General features: G+C 36.6%; 1 protein-coding gene across 1 annotated transcript; it reads left to right on the top strand.

The window, feature by feature from the left end:
• The first annotated feature begins 7,956 nt into the window (after positions 1-7,956).
• On the top strand, positions 7,957-16,378 carry COMMD2 (COMM domain containing 2). Its single transcript, XM_045851868.1, has 5 exons — positions 7,957-8,072; positions 8,169-8,246; positions 8,915-8,997; positions 9,559-9,732; positions 15,674-16,378. The coding sequence occupies exons 1-5, from the start codon at positions 8,006-8,008 to the stop codon at positions 15,869-15,871; spliced, it is 600 nt and encodes a 199-aa protein (XP_045707824.1). The 5' UTR covers positions 7,957-8,005; the 3' UTR covers positions 15,872-16,378.
• The last annotated feature ends 381 nt before the right edge of the window (positions 16,379-16,759 follow it).

The following is a 16,759-nucleotide window of genomic DNA, read 5'->3' as shown; positions in this document are numbered from 1 at the left end:
TGTGGTGATTTCAGGGGGGAGGGGGTGGGTGGAGGTAGAAGAGGTATAAGGGGGATAAATGGTAATAAAAAATACAATGAAAATATAAGTAAAAATGGAACTGCCTTATGACACAGTGAATCCACTTCCAGGAATATATCCAAAGAAACCTGAGACAGTAATTTGAAAGACTGTATGCACCCCTATGTTCATTACAGTGTTATTTACAATAGCCAATATTTGGAAACAGCCCCAATACCTCTTAATAGATTAGTAGATGAAAAAAAGCTGTGGTATATTTACACAAGGGACTACTACTCAGTCATAAAAAATAAAGAAATATTTATTTCTTTAAGTGAAATAAGCCAGTCAGAAAAAGATAAGTGCCATATGATTTCACTTGTATATGGAATCTAATGAACAGAATAAACCAACAAACAAAATAGAAGCAGACTCAGATACACAGAACAGATTGGCAGCTGTCAGAGGGTAGGGGGATTGTGGGCTGGGTGAATAAGGTGAAGGGATTAAGCAAAGAAAAAGAACCTCATAGACAGAAACAGCAGTATGGTAATTATCAGAGGGAAAGAGTAGGTGGGTAGGAGGAGGTAGAAGAGGGTAAAGGTGGGATAAATAGTGAAAGAGGGAGACATGACTTTGGGTGGTGAACATACAATACAATATAGATTATGTACTGTGGAATTGTACACCTGAAACCTATATAGTTTCATTAACTAATGTCAACCCAACCAGTTCAATAAGATTTTAAAAATATAATATAAAACCTTGAACTTTATTAGTGAAAAATAAACAAACAAATAAATAATGTCTTGGTTTTTTACAGTGCTTTTAAAGAGAAACGATGGCTTCAGCAGTTAGAAATAGCAAGAGTCCTAGCCAAAAAGAGTGTTTCTCACCTGACTACCCAAGGAGGACTGAGAGGATGTGAAAATCTGGTGGAATCTGCACATTGAAGTCATGACAACATCAGTTTGGGTGAAAAACTGATCAAATAGAACCTCCAGTTCTAATGCTAACATTTCTAATCAAGGTTCTAATGCTGTGTAACTATGAACAGAATATTTCATGGTAAACACCATGTTTTCTTGAACTCTTATATGAAAATTTAAAACATTTGTTTTTGCATGAAGAACCTGAGGAAGAATCCATAAGAAACTGAGAACAGTAGTTGCCTTAGAGGTAGGAAAACTGGAAACAAGGACAGAAATAAGAATTTTTACCGTTTCCCTCTCAGACTTTGTTGTAATTTTTTTAAACCACATGAATGCAGCACATATTTAAAAAAATAAAATTTAAAAATTTATACCTAGGGACAGTTCCTAGGAGAGTTACCAATACCATTTAAGTCTAGTACTGGTCTCACACATCTTTTGAATATCTGCTAAAACATAATTTCTGTTAATTGTCTTAATTGAGGTAAAGTCCACATGCAGTGAATTGCATGTACAATTTACATACAGTGATCTTACATGTAAAATTTAATGACTTTGACAAATATATGCATCTGTGTAACCAATATCCCAATCAAGATGTAGAATAATTCCATTACCCCAGAAAGTTTCTTTAAGCCTCTATCCCAGTCTATCTCAGGCCCCAGTAAGCAACCACTATTCTGTTTTCCATCTCCATGGACAAACTGCCCCAATCAAAGGAATCATATAGGTGCTCACCTTGTGCCTGGGTTATTTTGCTCAACTTAATATTTTGAGATTCATTTACATTGTTGCATGTCTCAATAGGATGTTCTTTTTTGTTACTGATTAGTATGCCATACTATGGATGCACTATGATTTATCTATTCAACTATATGGACATTTGGGTGGTTTAAGCTGCTATGAGCATTGTTGTAAAGGTCTCTTTCTGGACATATGTCTTCACTGCTTTTAGTCAAATACCTAGGAGTGCACTTGTTAGATAATAGGGTAAATACACATTTAACATTACAGGAAACTGTCTAACAGTTCTCCATAGTGGTTTTACGATTTTAACTTCCACTAACAATGTACTGATTACTTCATTCTGGTTCTGGTTGCTTCACATAGTGGCAAAATTTGGTGTCTTCAGTGTTTTTGATTTTTAGTTATTCTAAATGACTAAAATTATGGTTTGAAAAGACATATCATTGTGGTTTTAATGTCCCTTTTTCCTGATGTCTAATGATATTGAATGCTTTTTCATATGCTTATGGGCCATTTGTATATTCTCTTTTGTGAAGTATAAATTTATGCTTCTTTTTTTAATCTTTTTTTAAAAGATTTTATTTATTTATTTTTAGAGAGGGAAGGGAGGGAGAGAGAGAGAGAGAAACATCAATGTGTGGTTGCTGGGGGTCATGGCCTGCAACCCAGGCATGTGCCCTGACTGGGAATCGAACCTGTGACACTTTTGTTCGCAGCCCATGCTCAATCCACTGAGCTACGCCAGCCAGGGAAAATTTATGCTTCTTGAAACTTGAAGTATTGGGTTGTTCATCTTTTAATTATTGGTTTATTGAAGATTTTTAGATATTCATGATAAAAATTCATCAGATAAATATATTGCTATTTTTCCCAGCCTGTGGCTCACTTTTTCATTTTATTAATGATATTTTTGATGAATAAAAGTTTTTAACTTTGATTAAGTACAACTTATCACTTTTTCTTTTATGATTCATGCTTTTGTTTCTCAAAAAGTTTCTGCCTAATCCAAAGTCATAAAGACATTTTCATATATTTTAAGTTTTACAATTTTAGTTTTTATGTTAAGGCTATAATCCATCTCAAATTATTTGTGTGTGTGTGATGTGAGATGAGGTAGGATTTTTTTCCACTTAACCATTTATTAAATTCTTCTAATACTAGTTGTTGAACAGAATTTTCTTTCCCCCATTGAATTATCTTTGCACTTTTGTCAAAAACCAATTTCCAATATATGTATGGATCCACTTCTGGACTCTATATTCTGTTCCATGGATCTATTTACATATCCTTATACTAATAACATACTGTCTTAATTACTATAGCTTCATAGTGAGTCTTGAAATCAGATAGTATGAATACTTCAACTTTGTTCTTTCTTGAGTTGTTTCAGCTATTCTTAGTTCTTTGCATTTCCATATAAGTTTTTAAATAAACTTGTCATTCTCTTTACAAAAGCCTCTGGGATCTTGACTGGGCACAACTGACATCATAATAATATTCAATCTTACAATCCATGATGTATTTCTCTGTTGCTGCTGTATGCCCCCATTTAAGTCTTTTCTCTTATCAATGTTTTTTAGTTTTGGGTGTAGAGATCTTGCAAACCATTTATTAATTTTGTTTCCTTAATATTTTGTTTTTGTTTTATGCTGTATGCCCCCATTTAAGTCTTTCTCAATTTCTCTTATCAATGTTTTTTAGTTTTGGGTGTAGAGATCTTGCAAACCATTTATTAATTTTTTTCCTAAATATTTTGTTTTTATTCTATTTTCTAGGAAGTTTTTAAAAATGGATTCTTTTACAACAGTCAGAAACACCTAAAATTTAAAGCTCACTTTTAAAATAACTTTAAATTCTTAGTTAAATATTATGAGGTTGGGGCACGTATAAGGTTAATACAAAAGAAAATACAAGGATGGTGGTAAAGAGATGCTGTAAGGCAGCGTGTGTACACTCCTGTGTGTTAGATCAATGCAGTAGCAATAAGAGGAGAGAGTGACTAGAAGAGGGCACAGCAGAGGTTCTGAGGTACTGATGACGTCTGAGTTGTTCATCTAGGTTAACAGGTGTGTTCAATTTGAGAAAATTCAACAAGAATTAGTTTTATCTGTACCCTTTTTATATGCAGTTTGTAACCCAATGTAAAAAGTAACTAAATTTTGTTTTAAAAATCTCAAGTCCTTAACAGCCTGCTGAACTGAACTGTGATTCCTTGCAGGGATGAAAATATTTTATGTATCACTGAAACACAGTCAAGGAAATGCCTGGTGAAGCGATTCTGGAGCTGAAATGCCTAAGGAGAAAGGAATATGGGGAAATAGAAGGGGAAAGAAATGTTGATAGAGAAAGAAATATGAGGAGAAAATGTGACAGGGCAATTGATATGGAACAATGTTTTCTGACAGAATCAACTGAAAAAGTACCAAGCATTTATTCTTTCTTTACTTTAGCTCCAGAAATAAAATAGGTTAAGAAGATGGCTTGCTTAAGATGTACAATGAAATAACATTAAGACATTATATACTTATAATGTTATACAATTGCAAAGCATAATTATTAGCATGTACAGAATACCCTGGAACATATATTCTAAGCCTGAATCTTATTGAAATCACCACCTTCTCTATGCTTCCATGTTATTTTGTTTATTCTTCAAGCATTACCACTCACCACACTGTACTGAAATTACTTGATTATCTTCCTCACTGAACTGTCATCTTCTAGGGGGAAAGGGCATTGTTTTATTCAACTCAAAATTGCCAAGGCATAGCATATGCTTGAACCTTTGAGGAACTGCTCTATATTTGTTGAGTTGAATGAATTTTAGGATGAATATGCACATGGAATTCTCAATGATTTGTCCATATAAAATCTCCTCCAATAAAATATGAACACATCAGTTTACAAATCCTTGAATTGTTTCATGCTAATTGATTGCTTTATTTGATCATCAAAATCAATTTCTTAATGTGAATTTATTAGTTTATGCATGGTACAAAAGGGTAGTCATTAAAATAACCATCTGACAAATGAAGAAGCTAACTGTGTAATGTATAAAAACAAGGTGTTGGTGGCCCTACACTTAGTAAGTAATAGAGCCAGATCTGGAATCTAGACCTTTGATTTTTTTTTTTATTCAGGTAATTTACTCTAAACAACATCGAATTTGACAGCAGTCACTCTCTAAGTTAGCCTAGAAAGTTTTAACTCCAGGCTGGTTTCCACCAGCTATTAAATGACTTCTTGGCTCCCTTCTTTGGCCATCTCATTCTGCTACTCGTATTTCTACCTTCACCTCCCCTGCCCCCACTTTATCACAGGGAAGAAGGACTATATCATATTAGTATAATATTGTATCTATTTATATAAATTCATTTCAGCACTTCTTATTTCCTATACACACAGTCCCCTTATACACAATGGTTCGACTTTTGAGTTCTTCAACTTCGCAATGGTGAAAAAGTGATAAGAATTCAATAGAAACCATACTTCAGATTTTGAATTTTGATCTTTCCCTGGGCTAGCAATATGCAGTCTGATGCTCTCTGGTGATGCTCCTGGTCAGCCATGAGATTGCAAGGGTAAACAGCCAATACTCTTCACTGCGTTGCCAACGTTTTTGTTTCAGCTCAGTGCTTCAGATATTCTTCAGGCCCAGTCCCCTTTCAGCTGCATATCTTAATGGTGCATACCCATAAAACCATTCTGTTTTTCACTTTCAATACAGTGTCCAATCAATTACATGAGATATTCAACACTTGATTATAAAATAAACTTTGAGTTAGATAATTGTCCCCAACTACAGGCTTAAGTAAGTGTTCTGAGCATGTATAAGAACACTTAAACTAGACTTTGATGTTTGGTAGGTTAGGTGCTTTAAATGCCCTTTGACTTATGATGTATATTTTTCTATTTAAAACTTTTTTATTGATTCCAGAGAGGGAGAAGGGAGGGAGAAAGAGAGGGAGAGACACATCAATCAGTTGCCTCCTGCACACGCTCCAACTGGGGACCAAACCTGCAACCCAGACACGTGACCTGACTGGGACTCGCACCCATATCCCTTTAGTAGCAGAATGACACCCAACCGAGCCACACTGGCCAGAGCATGACATACATATATTTTATAATCCTCACCCGAGGATATATTTTTTATTGATTTTAGAGAGAGAAACATCAATCAGTTGCCTCCCATACATGCCCCCAACCAGGAATGGAACCTGCAGCCTAGGTATGTTCCCTGATCGGGAAGGAACCCACAACCTTCCTAAGTACTGGATGACTCTCCAACCAAATGAGCCATCTGTTCAGGGTGACATGATATTTTCAATTTAAAGTGGGTTTATTGGGACAATACCCCCTCATATGTTGAGGAACATCTGTATACGAAAGGGGGACATGAAAAAATGGAATTTATTTATAAAAATTTGTATTTAAACTTCAGTTACCTTCAAAGTTCTCTCCATTTGATGAAATACTCCTATTAAGATGTTTTTTTTTCTACTGCTCAAAACAGTTTCTGAACTCATCGATTTTGATACTTTTTAGTGCTTCTGTTGTTTTTTGTTGCACCTCTTCCACATCAGCAAAACATTTCTCTTTGAGGACTTTTTTCATCCAGGGAAACAACAGAAAAGTTGCTTAGGGAGAGATCAGGTGAATAGGAAGGATGGGGCACAGAGGCCATGCCATTTTTTGGTCAAAAACTGCTGACTACTCAGCACAGTGTAGACAGGTGCTCTCACAAATCACCCATTATGAAAATGGGCAAACATGTTGAAAGAATCTTCAAAAAAAACTCACTGAAGCTAAACACAGCCTCTCATAGCAACGCCAACTGGTACACTGATACAGAAGGGTTCCTAGAACATTCACCTGGCAGTGGAAGCCTGAACTACAAGGGGTCCGCCTTCCAGAAGATAATTCTGATTTTGGGGCGTCCTCCTTCATATGTATTATTTTGTAGTATCTCCTTTGAATCCATTGAAACTACTTGTTACTGTAACCTTACTGATTTCCTTACTAACTCACAATTTCAATACAGTCTTTGATGTGTGTTCATCATATATTTGTAGAAAAATCGTGATTTTACCTTTTCTGAAAAGCATTCTTAAATAATGGACATTTTCTCCATAATGTATGAATGAATACAGGCTTCTTCAGGAAATAATGCTATTTTTGCTGATCTGCAACTTACAGTCTAAGTAAAAATCACTTTCTCTCTGGAAATGCTTCTTTAAGACCTAACTACTATAACAAATTAGTTCAAGGACTTGCCTTTCTGTGCCCTCTTCCTTGGAGGAAACAAAGAGTTTTAATTTCAGTCAGATGTGAGGAACAAGGTAGACACAGCACGCAGCTGACGAACTTCCAATTTTCAGTCTGCCCAGTGTAGAAAGAAATGTCTCAGTCCCTAGACATAAGATAGGTAAGAAGTCTCTCTCTCTCTCTAGGTTTCTTCCCACCAGAAACAAAGAGGGAAGATTTGGAAAGTCATGTTCCTATCAATTAGCAATTCTGTAGTCTCTTATATTTGAACCACAACAGGTAAGAAGAGACAGATGGGAAAAGAACCAGAATTCTCACACTGTACTCAACACATAAAAATTAATTGTTCTGGGCTCTGCAAACATCAATCCTTTCCGGCATCATCTTTATCCTAATCTATAATCAATCACTCAAAGAATTTGTTAAACACCTTCAGCTTTTGGCCTGCTGTGTAGAATGATGGGCTTTTGAACAAGTGGTCAAGGGATCTGATCCTCTCCTCCCAGCTCCGTCAAAGGCTTATTAGGTCCTTTTGGAGCTTTGATTCTTCAACTGTAAGAACAAGTTACTGAACACATTAAATAAGATACATTAAACAAAATAACATACGCCAGAGCTCTGTGCAAACTAATAGCTCCATAAAACTTAGTTTCAGTTGCCTGACTTCCCAGTTTCCTTATTTTTAAGGGTAACAATAATGGTAAGGATAGTTCCTGACACCGTGCTTAATAACTGTTAGCTACTGATATCATAAACGTAAATTCCGCGGGAGGGGGCTTATCGGATTTTAAACATCTTTTGTCTCCAACAAATCCTAGCACCTTGCACCCGCGAGGTTACAGCTGAGAGACAAACTTACGAACGAATCTTCTAACCCGACTCCCGACCCCGCCCTGAGCCAGCACGCACCGCAGGAGTGCTTGAATGTAGGACGGCCACCGCCCGGAACACAAAGCTCGGGATGCTGAGGCGCCGGAGCTTTTTCGCTCTAGGACTCGGTATCCGGAAGTGGTGAGGGCGGGGTCAGCTCTACGGCTGAAATTGGCCGCTGCGCGAAGATGCTGCTGGACCTGTCGGAGGAGCACAAGGAGCACCTGGCCTTCCTGCCGCAAGTGGACAGCTCGGGTCGGGAGACGCGGCAGCGGAGGGTGGTGTTCTGTGGTCTGGGGAAGGAAGCATAGGGAGCGCCCGTTTCTCATGATGTCCTGGCTTCCGTTGCAGTGGTCGCCGAGTTTGGGAGGATTGCAGTGGAGTTCCTGAGGCGAGGCTCGAACCCCAAGATATACGACGGCGCCGCCAGTAAGGAGGGGAGGGGCGCGGCCCTGCAGGCTGCGCGGTGGAAATACTAGCCATTCTCTATAGTGCTGGGGAGAAAGGGGTTTTTGCGACTCCGAGCGTCTTGATCCCCTTGGTGTAGAATAAAACCAGAAGGGCTCTTCAGTCACGGCGCACATCCTGCAGGTTTCCTAAGTAGCTGTTAGATTTTTTAAGTTTTTGTTAAGTGGATTTCTTCGTGTGTAAAATTACCATCTGCCTGAGATACTATATAATTTACTTTCACCGAAGTGTGTGGAATAGTCCGGTGTTTGGTTATTATTAGCTGTGCACACATCTTTTGGTGAGGTATTGTCTTTCCCGCTGGACTAGGGGCAGTTCCTCAGATAAAGTCAGTCTCTGTTGAGTTCCTCTTCTGCCAGGCTTGAAGGAACAGTGCCTTCAAGAGAGGGACGTGCCCCTGGTACTAGTCTCTTAGGAGTCTGCATTTTGTAAAGGTTAGAAGATGGAAAATACTGCAACCATTTGGCTTAGACTGGAGAACGAAAAGGAGGCTATTACCAACTCATTATTATTAATTGCAGTGTTTTAAAAAAAGGAATAATGGATAATATTTATTCTTAAATAAGTTTGAATAAAAGGATAAATATCACACAATAATGTATTTGCTCACTTTTACCTTTTTTCCCCAGGAAAACTCAATGTGAGTCGTGACACTGTCCAGCATGGTGTGGAAGGATTAACTTACCTCCTCACTGAAAGCTCAAAGCTCATGGTAAGGGTTGCTGTAGACTGTCTTATACAAGATTAGCCAAACCTTAAGAAGGTCATGTATACTCTACATCATAGCCCTGGCAGGTACCTACTTACTTCAGTAATGTTGTTAATGGTTTATAATTGATTTGGTGAAGCCATGCCCAAACAATATGACTATAACAATCTGCTGTCATGAATACCTCATGTTAGTATAAATTAGAGTTGCCTATAATTCTGCATGTTATTGAACCACATTCAATAGTATGTATCCTAAGAGGAGGGAGAACATAATGATTCATTGTACTTTGTGTTTGCATATTAGCAGTATCTGGCTTGATGGTGAAGAATAGGAGAGAAAATTGGTCATTTTAATAAATCTTTTTTATATGTCAGTATTTTTATATATCAGAAACTCAGATTTTAAAATAGTGGGCAAGGATTGCTTTTAACTAAAGGGTGTTGATTCTTTTACTAGACAAAAGAATTAGGGGATTTTATATTATTTTGTGTATATCAACTATTTTAGCATTTACTAGACAAAGGTAAATTCTCATGTTCTGCTAAACTCAATTCATTGTAGATTTCTGAACTGGATTTCCAAGACTCTATTTTTGTTCTGGGATTCTCTGAAGAATTGAAGAAATTGTTGCTTCAGCTGTATCTGGACAACAGAAAGGAGATCAGAACTATTCTTAGTGAATTGGCACCAGACTTTCCCAGTTACCACAGCCTTGAATGGCGACTAGATGTACAGGTATGGTGGTGGTGGCTTCTTCTTCTCCCTCTTCTTTTTAATCTGAATTACAATATAAGATTTATTTTAGGTATATGTCCTCAGGCCTATTATATTCTTTACCACCTTAACCAAACTCTGGTTTGAAACTTCAGTTTTTTTTAATACTCATTTTCAGGCCATTTCACAAATAGTTCATTTTCTAATATTTTTAAGGTATCAAATCAGTTTAATTTGTAACTTTGTAAGGAATAAGTTATTTTGGAAAAGGAGATGGTTATGCGTATTCTTTTAAGTGATGCTTAGATTTTTAAAAACTTTTCTGTTGAAATAAATACACATATAGAAGGCCCTGGCTGGTGTGGCTCAGTGGATTGAGCACTGGTCTGCAAACCAAAGGGTCGCTGGTTCTAGTCCAGTCAGGGCACGTTCCTGGGTTGCTGCCTAGGTCTCCAGTAGGGGGTGCGTGTGAGGCAACTACACATTGATGTTTCTCTCCATCTCTTTCTCCCTCCTTTCCCCTCTCTCTAAAAAATAAATAAAATCCTTTAAAAAAATACACACATAGAAAAGTGTACTAGTCAGTGAATGTACTGCTCAGTGAATTACCTCATGGTGAAAACACCCATGAAGCCAACACTTACCCATGACCAGCATCCCAGAGGCATCCTCCTCACCTCCTACCAATTGCTTCCCCTTTTCTCACTTCTAATACATAGATTACTTTTGCTACTCTTTAGATTTCTGTATAGGGAATGATTCAGCAAATGTTCTTTTGCATCTCGCTTCTGTGCACATTGTATTTGTGAGATTCAGCTATTGACCAAAGGGGAGTTTACAGACTATTACATGTAGCCCTTTATCAAGCATTGACAGATTAAAAGATGTTCATTGAATGTATCCATTTGTTGATCAGGGCTTTGCTAAATGCTTTAGGAAACAAAAGCATAAGATGCTTTCTTAGCTGGAAAAAATATTTTAGGAGTATTAGATGTTCTCAAAATAACTAGTAAATAGAGGTAGTTGTAAAATGTGGTTCTGGAGGAGGAAAAAGAATAGAATTGTGTAAATCAAGGTACAACTGAGCAATTCAAAAAAGCTGTAGCTCAGGTAGTTCAGTTCAGTGTACACAGGAATGCTCCAGAAAAGCTTCAATAAAAGGAGGTGAGACTTCAGAAGGATAAATGAATAGAGAAAACCAGGGTGAATATTCTTGACAAAGGAGACAGTGTAATCTGTAAAGGCCCACATGCATATGGGAATGAGCATGTTGAGTGTGTGGTATAGCTCAAGCCAGACTTGGAACCTGCATATTGGAACGACCTGGGAGCTTTTAAAATTCTTTGCCTCACCCTCCCCACCATGAGATTGTGACTTATTGGTATGGGTTTTTGCCTGGGCATCAGGATTTTTAAAAGCTTCCCATTCACCCAGGCAATTCTTATGTGCAATAAAGTTTGTAAACCTCTGTCATAGTGGATTCTTCCCAATTTGAATAGTAGTAAGAAGATCCAAATAGGTTATAGAAATTCAGTTAGAAGAGTTTAGCATGAAATTCAGTTAGAAGAGTTTAGCAGTTGTAATCTAATATGATGAGTGCTTGAATAGATATTAACACGGTTATGGTATAAACCAGATTATAGGCTCCATGAAGGCAGGTACTGTGTCTCGTTGACTGCTGTGTCCCCAGCACAATGCCTGGCATATAGTAGGCATTCACTGCTAAATATAAAAATGGTAGGGAGGGGAGCTAGTGGTGAGCACCTTCTTAAATTAATTTATCAAATATTTTTTGCATGCCTATCATGTGATGCAGATACAGCAAAGAACAAGGTACAGTTTATGCTTTTGGAGTCATAAGCAGCAAGTCCTGTAGAGCTAATGAGGAGGAGGAGATCACTGGTTAAGCCTTTATGTTTAGGTCCTTTCTGAACAACCAGGTGGAAGAGAAGTGGAGATGGTCATGTTCATGAGATTCAGCAGTAATTTCTCTTTTACACCTTTACCTCTTTGTGTGGGGATATCTTCTGACTCTTAGGGTTTGGTAGCCCTTAGAAGTTCTTTTTGTTGTTGTTGTTGTTATTGATTGGCTTTGAATTTTTCCATTATGAAGACATTTTTAGAAGTTAAAAAGTTAAGCAATTGAAATTCTAAAATCAAACTCAAGAGAACTCATTTATGCAGTGAAATGAGTTTGACTAGCTGTGTTACTGCTAGGATTAATACAGTCTAAAGTTAAGGGTATACTGAATGAATATTGCCTCACGGTGAAATGCATTTCAGTGCTAAAAAAGCTACAGAAAACTAATTGATTTTGTGAGCTTATTAGTTGAAATTATTACAAGCGATTTAAATTTTTTTAATTTATTTATCTATTTATTTTTAGAGAGAGGGAAAGGGAGAGAAACATGGATTAGTTGCCTATCCTGCGGGGACCAAACCTGCAACCCCAGGCATGTGCCCTCTCCAGGAATCGGACTGATGACTTTTTGCTTTGTAAGATGATGTCCAACTAACCATGGATGACCTCCATGCCTCACTGGTCAGGGAATTATTACAAGAGATTTTTAACTAGAGTGGATTATTTGCTTATGGGAGAAAGACTTGTCAAACAAAAACCAGCTAAAAGACTAGGAAACTAATAATAGGATATAGAACCTTTCGTTTTTTTTTAAGATTTTTAAAAATTTTTTAATTTTTACAGAGAGGAGAAGGGAGGGAGAAAGAGATGGAGAGAAACATCAATGTGTGGTTGCCTCTCACGTATTCCTACTGGGGACTTGGCCTGCAACCCAGGCGTGTTCCCTGACTGAGAATCGAAACAGCGACCCTTTGGTTTGCAGGCCAGTGCTCAATCCATGGAGCCACACCAGCCAGGGCTGAACCTTTCATTTCCAAGTAACTGATTTGTCTCATGGAGATGGGTAATGAATGGATAGTTACAATCAAATTATTGTGCAGTTGCTTATGGGGAGTAAATTAGTCATCACAGTTTAGTTTCTAATAGAAACATTTCCTGTACTTCATAAATAGCAAGTATATTTAATGCCTTTGTTAATAGCATCAGTTAAGTTAAATACATCAGAGATTGGTGGAGGAGAATGTTACTTTTAGGGTTGATTTATTTAAAGTTGCTATTGAAATAAGTTCATATCAAGAACTTTATGGGGTACTGTTCTTTATCTTCTAGTAGTACCACTGGCTGTGATTCCAATTTCTTTCTGAGAAAAAATTAGGCCTAATTTTATTTTACTAGGTGTTTGTTAGGGATATTATATAGTCTTTATCTGGAAATGTTAAAGAATGGTACAGATAATTATCTGTAAAGGTTTTTTAGATATCCTGGTTATCTAAAAATGGGAGGATAGATTGAGCAACCTTAAGCCTTTCGACAAGAAAATTCATGCTTAATTGTACGTATAGATAGATTTGGCCCCTATCTGTCAGTACAGATACAGGGGAAATAAGAAATATAAACAATTCATAATTGAATGAATAAGTAATATTTTTAGTAATCATATTTATTACCATTTGCCTTTCTATAATCTTGTGTACTAGAGAAATAATCTTACAGGAGATAATTTACTTTACAAATACATATTTTATATTTGGGGACTAGCTCACCCAAAGGGATTCATCTATTGTTTCCAAATAATTTTAAGACATAAAATCTCAGCTTTGGATCAGTATCTTGGGTTCTTTTGGATGCACAAATGACCTAGAATTAATTGAAAGAAGTTACTAGGGTATTCTATGTTGTGGTATTAAGTTAATCCTAAAATCTTACTTTAGATTTGTTACTCACTGGAAGTCTCTTTCTTCAATTTGGCTGCTTGTCCTTTGATACTACTCCAATAGTTTTAGATAACAATCTTGCTTTCTTGTATAACAAGATGTTTCAGGTTCATCTTGTACAATTCCAGACCTAGACTTGAATTGAATTAGCTATTCAAGGAGGTCCTGGTTCCTTGTAAGAGAGCACACTCTGGTGCTAGGGTTAAATTCCATCATTTCCAAGTTGGTCATTGTTTCTAGTGGTTATTTTCTTTTAACAAAAGTACTTTTTAAAAAATTTTTGGGATGTATCATATAAACAAAGGGTTATAGATACTCAGTTTAAAGAAGAAGAATAAAATAAGTACCCGTGGCCAAGCTTAAGAACTAGAACACAACCAATACCATCGAGTGTCCCTTTCTAAGTCAGAACCCCCTCCCAGCACACTGGAGGTAACCACCACCCTGAATTTTGTTATTTTTTACTTTATAGTTGGGTTTTTTTACACTTTTTTTTTTTCAGTAAACTGGATTTTTTAGAGTTTTATGTGTTATTCTGTGACTTGCTTTTTCCATTTAACCTTTTTTTTAGATTTATCCATGACAATTCATTTTGCTGTAGTACATTTCTTTTTGCTACCAGTAAGCATTTCATTGTATGAATATTCTCATTGTATCCATTCTGTTAGAGAATATTTAAGATGTTTTTAATTTTTGACCCTTAGCAACAAATACTATGAATACTATGCTATTCATACATACTATTCATATTATGAATACATGTATATGTATAAGAGTTTAGGACATATACCCAAGAATGGAATTACTGGAAATATATATTGTTTTCCAAAGTGATTCTCTTGTCACTCTCACCTCAGTGGACGAGAGTTTCCATTCTGTAACTTGCAGTGCTCTGTATGGACAGCTTTTTAGTTCATGCTATTCTGATACATGCAAAACAGTATTTTATGGTTTTACTGGCCATTTTTTTGATTCCTAATAAAGTTGAACATATTTGCCTATTTTTATCTATTTGTATTACTTCTTTTATTAAGTGCTTATAGGTTTTTGGCATGTTTTTTCTCTCGGTTTTATGTTTTGTTCCTTTTAAATCAGAGCAGTTGTTCATGCATTCTTGGATACTAGTCTTTTTTGGGTTACATGTGTTACCAAATAACTTCTCTCATTTTATAGCTTGTTTTTCCATCATCTTTAGGTGTCCTTTGAAGAAAAGTTAATAATTTTAATGTAGCTAAATTTGTCACTTTTTTCATTATGCTTTGTGCCATTTATATCATGTTTAAGAAATCCTTCCAGGCCCTGGCTGATGTGGCTCAGTGGATTGAGCACCAGACTGCGAACTGAAGGGTCGCTGGTTTGATTCCCAGTTGGGGCACATGCCTGGATTGCAGGCCAGGTCCCTGGCGTAGGGCACAGGAGAGGCAACCACACATTGATGTTTCTCTCTCTCTTTTTCCTTCCCTTCCTCTCTCTCCAAAAAAATAAATGAAATCTTTAAAAAGAAATCCTTCCAGCCCTGGCTGATGTGGCTTAGCGGGTTGAATGCCAGCCTGCAAACTGAAAGGTCACTGTTTTGATTTCCAGTCAGGGCACATGCCTAGGTTGCAGGCTGGGTCCTTGGTTGGAGGCATGTGAGAGGCAACTGATCTCACACAACAGTGTTTCTCTCCATCTCTGTCTCCTTCTCTTCCCCTCTCTCTAAAAATAAATAAATAAAATCTTTTTTAAAAAAAGAAAAATCCTTCCACACTGTAAGTTTGCATATATATTCTCATTTCTTTTTTTTATTTTTCCCAAAAGCTTTGAAGTTTATTCCCTAGCTGGTGTAGCTCAGTGGGTTAGGCATTGTCTCACAAACTGGAGGGTTTCCAGTTCGATCCCTGGTCAGGGTACATGCCTGGGTTGTGGGCCAGGCCCCTAGTTGGGGGCATGTGAGAGTAAACCAATCGATGTTTCTCATGTCAGTGTTTCTCTCTTTTCCTCTCCTCCTTTCTTCTAAAAATAAATAAATAAAATCTTTTGAAAAAAGTTTTCCAGTTTACTTTTCATTTTGAAGTCTGTGATTTATCTGAAATTTGTTTTTTGTATATGGTATAAGGTAATTATAAATGTTATATATTCAGCATGATCATTAAATAGTTATGTTCTTATTCCACTTAAAATCAAGCTTGCAAGCAGAAGCCTCAGGCAACAGATAAAACCATCAGTGACTATAAAGCTACACCTTAACCAGAATGGAGATCGCAACACTCAAGTTCTACAGACAGACCCAGCCACCCTGCTGCATTTGGTTCAGCAGCTGGAACAAGCATTGGAGGAGATGAAAACAAACCACTGCAGGAGAGTCATGCGCAATATCAAGTAGTCCCGGTTTTAAGATTAATTCCCTTTGAAGTACTTGTGAATTAATGATATGCAGCAGTTACTTTTAAAAACCTTTCTTTATTAATTGATGGTGATAACTACATATAGATTCTATGAAAGTTCTTTTCCTATGACAAGATGTGAGGTCATGTTCAAAGGCTAACATAAAGTTCCTTTCCTGGTGCTAAATGTGGCCACCTTCTTGACAAATTAACATGTATTTTATATTTTAAATGTGTAAATAAGATTGAATCGATGGGAAATGAATCTCTAGTGTTCATATTGTCTGTATATATGAATGACTATTATTTCTTTAGTACTTCTTTTGACTGCTTAACTTTGTTATTTTCCTCCTTATTGACCAAAATGTGAAAGTAAAATTCATAGTATTACTCTTATCATTCTGAATGTTTCTAGACAATTCAGTGTTTTCGACCTTTGAAAGCAGCCCATGGATGCTAATAGCCACAGGATAGTTGGAAATAAAGATAACATTTTTAAAATGCTATATTGTTTGGACAGCTCACGCATTTTTCTTAGCATGCAAAGATAAGTACTTGCCATGTTGCTTAAGTTTGAATTGATGTGGCTAATTAGTTTAAATATTTAGTATTCAAATTTTTGTGATCATATATTACACTTTATCATGGACTGTATTTCCCCCCTAGGACTCAAAGAATCTAAGAAACATGCTGTCACTTGCATTTATAAACAATGCATGCAGGAGTAGTATATTGGATTCTTAATTTTGTAGATAAAAATGACATTCACTTTTTATATTTTTGGATGAATAAAGTATAAAGAAGGAAAGGGAGATCATGTTTACTACATTTCAGACAAATATCCCTTCTTCCTTACAAACTGGTTTTTTGTTTTGGTTTAGTTGTTT

Source organism: Phyllostomus hastatus, unplaced genomic scaffold (genome assembly GCF_019186645.2).
Source record: "Phyllostomus hastatus isolate PE091 unplaced genomic scaffold, TTU_PhHast_1.1 phas_contig_86, whole genome shotgun sequence".
Lineage (NCBI taxonomy): Eukaryota > Metazoa > Chordata > Mammalia > Chiroptera > Phyllostomidae > Phyllostomus > Phyllostomus hastatus.
This window is presented reverse-complemented; position numbering and strand designations above follow the sequence as displayed.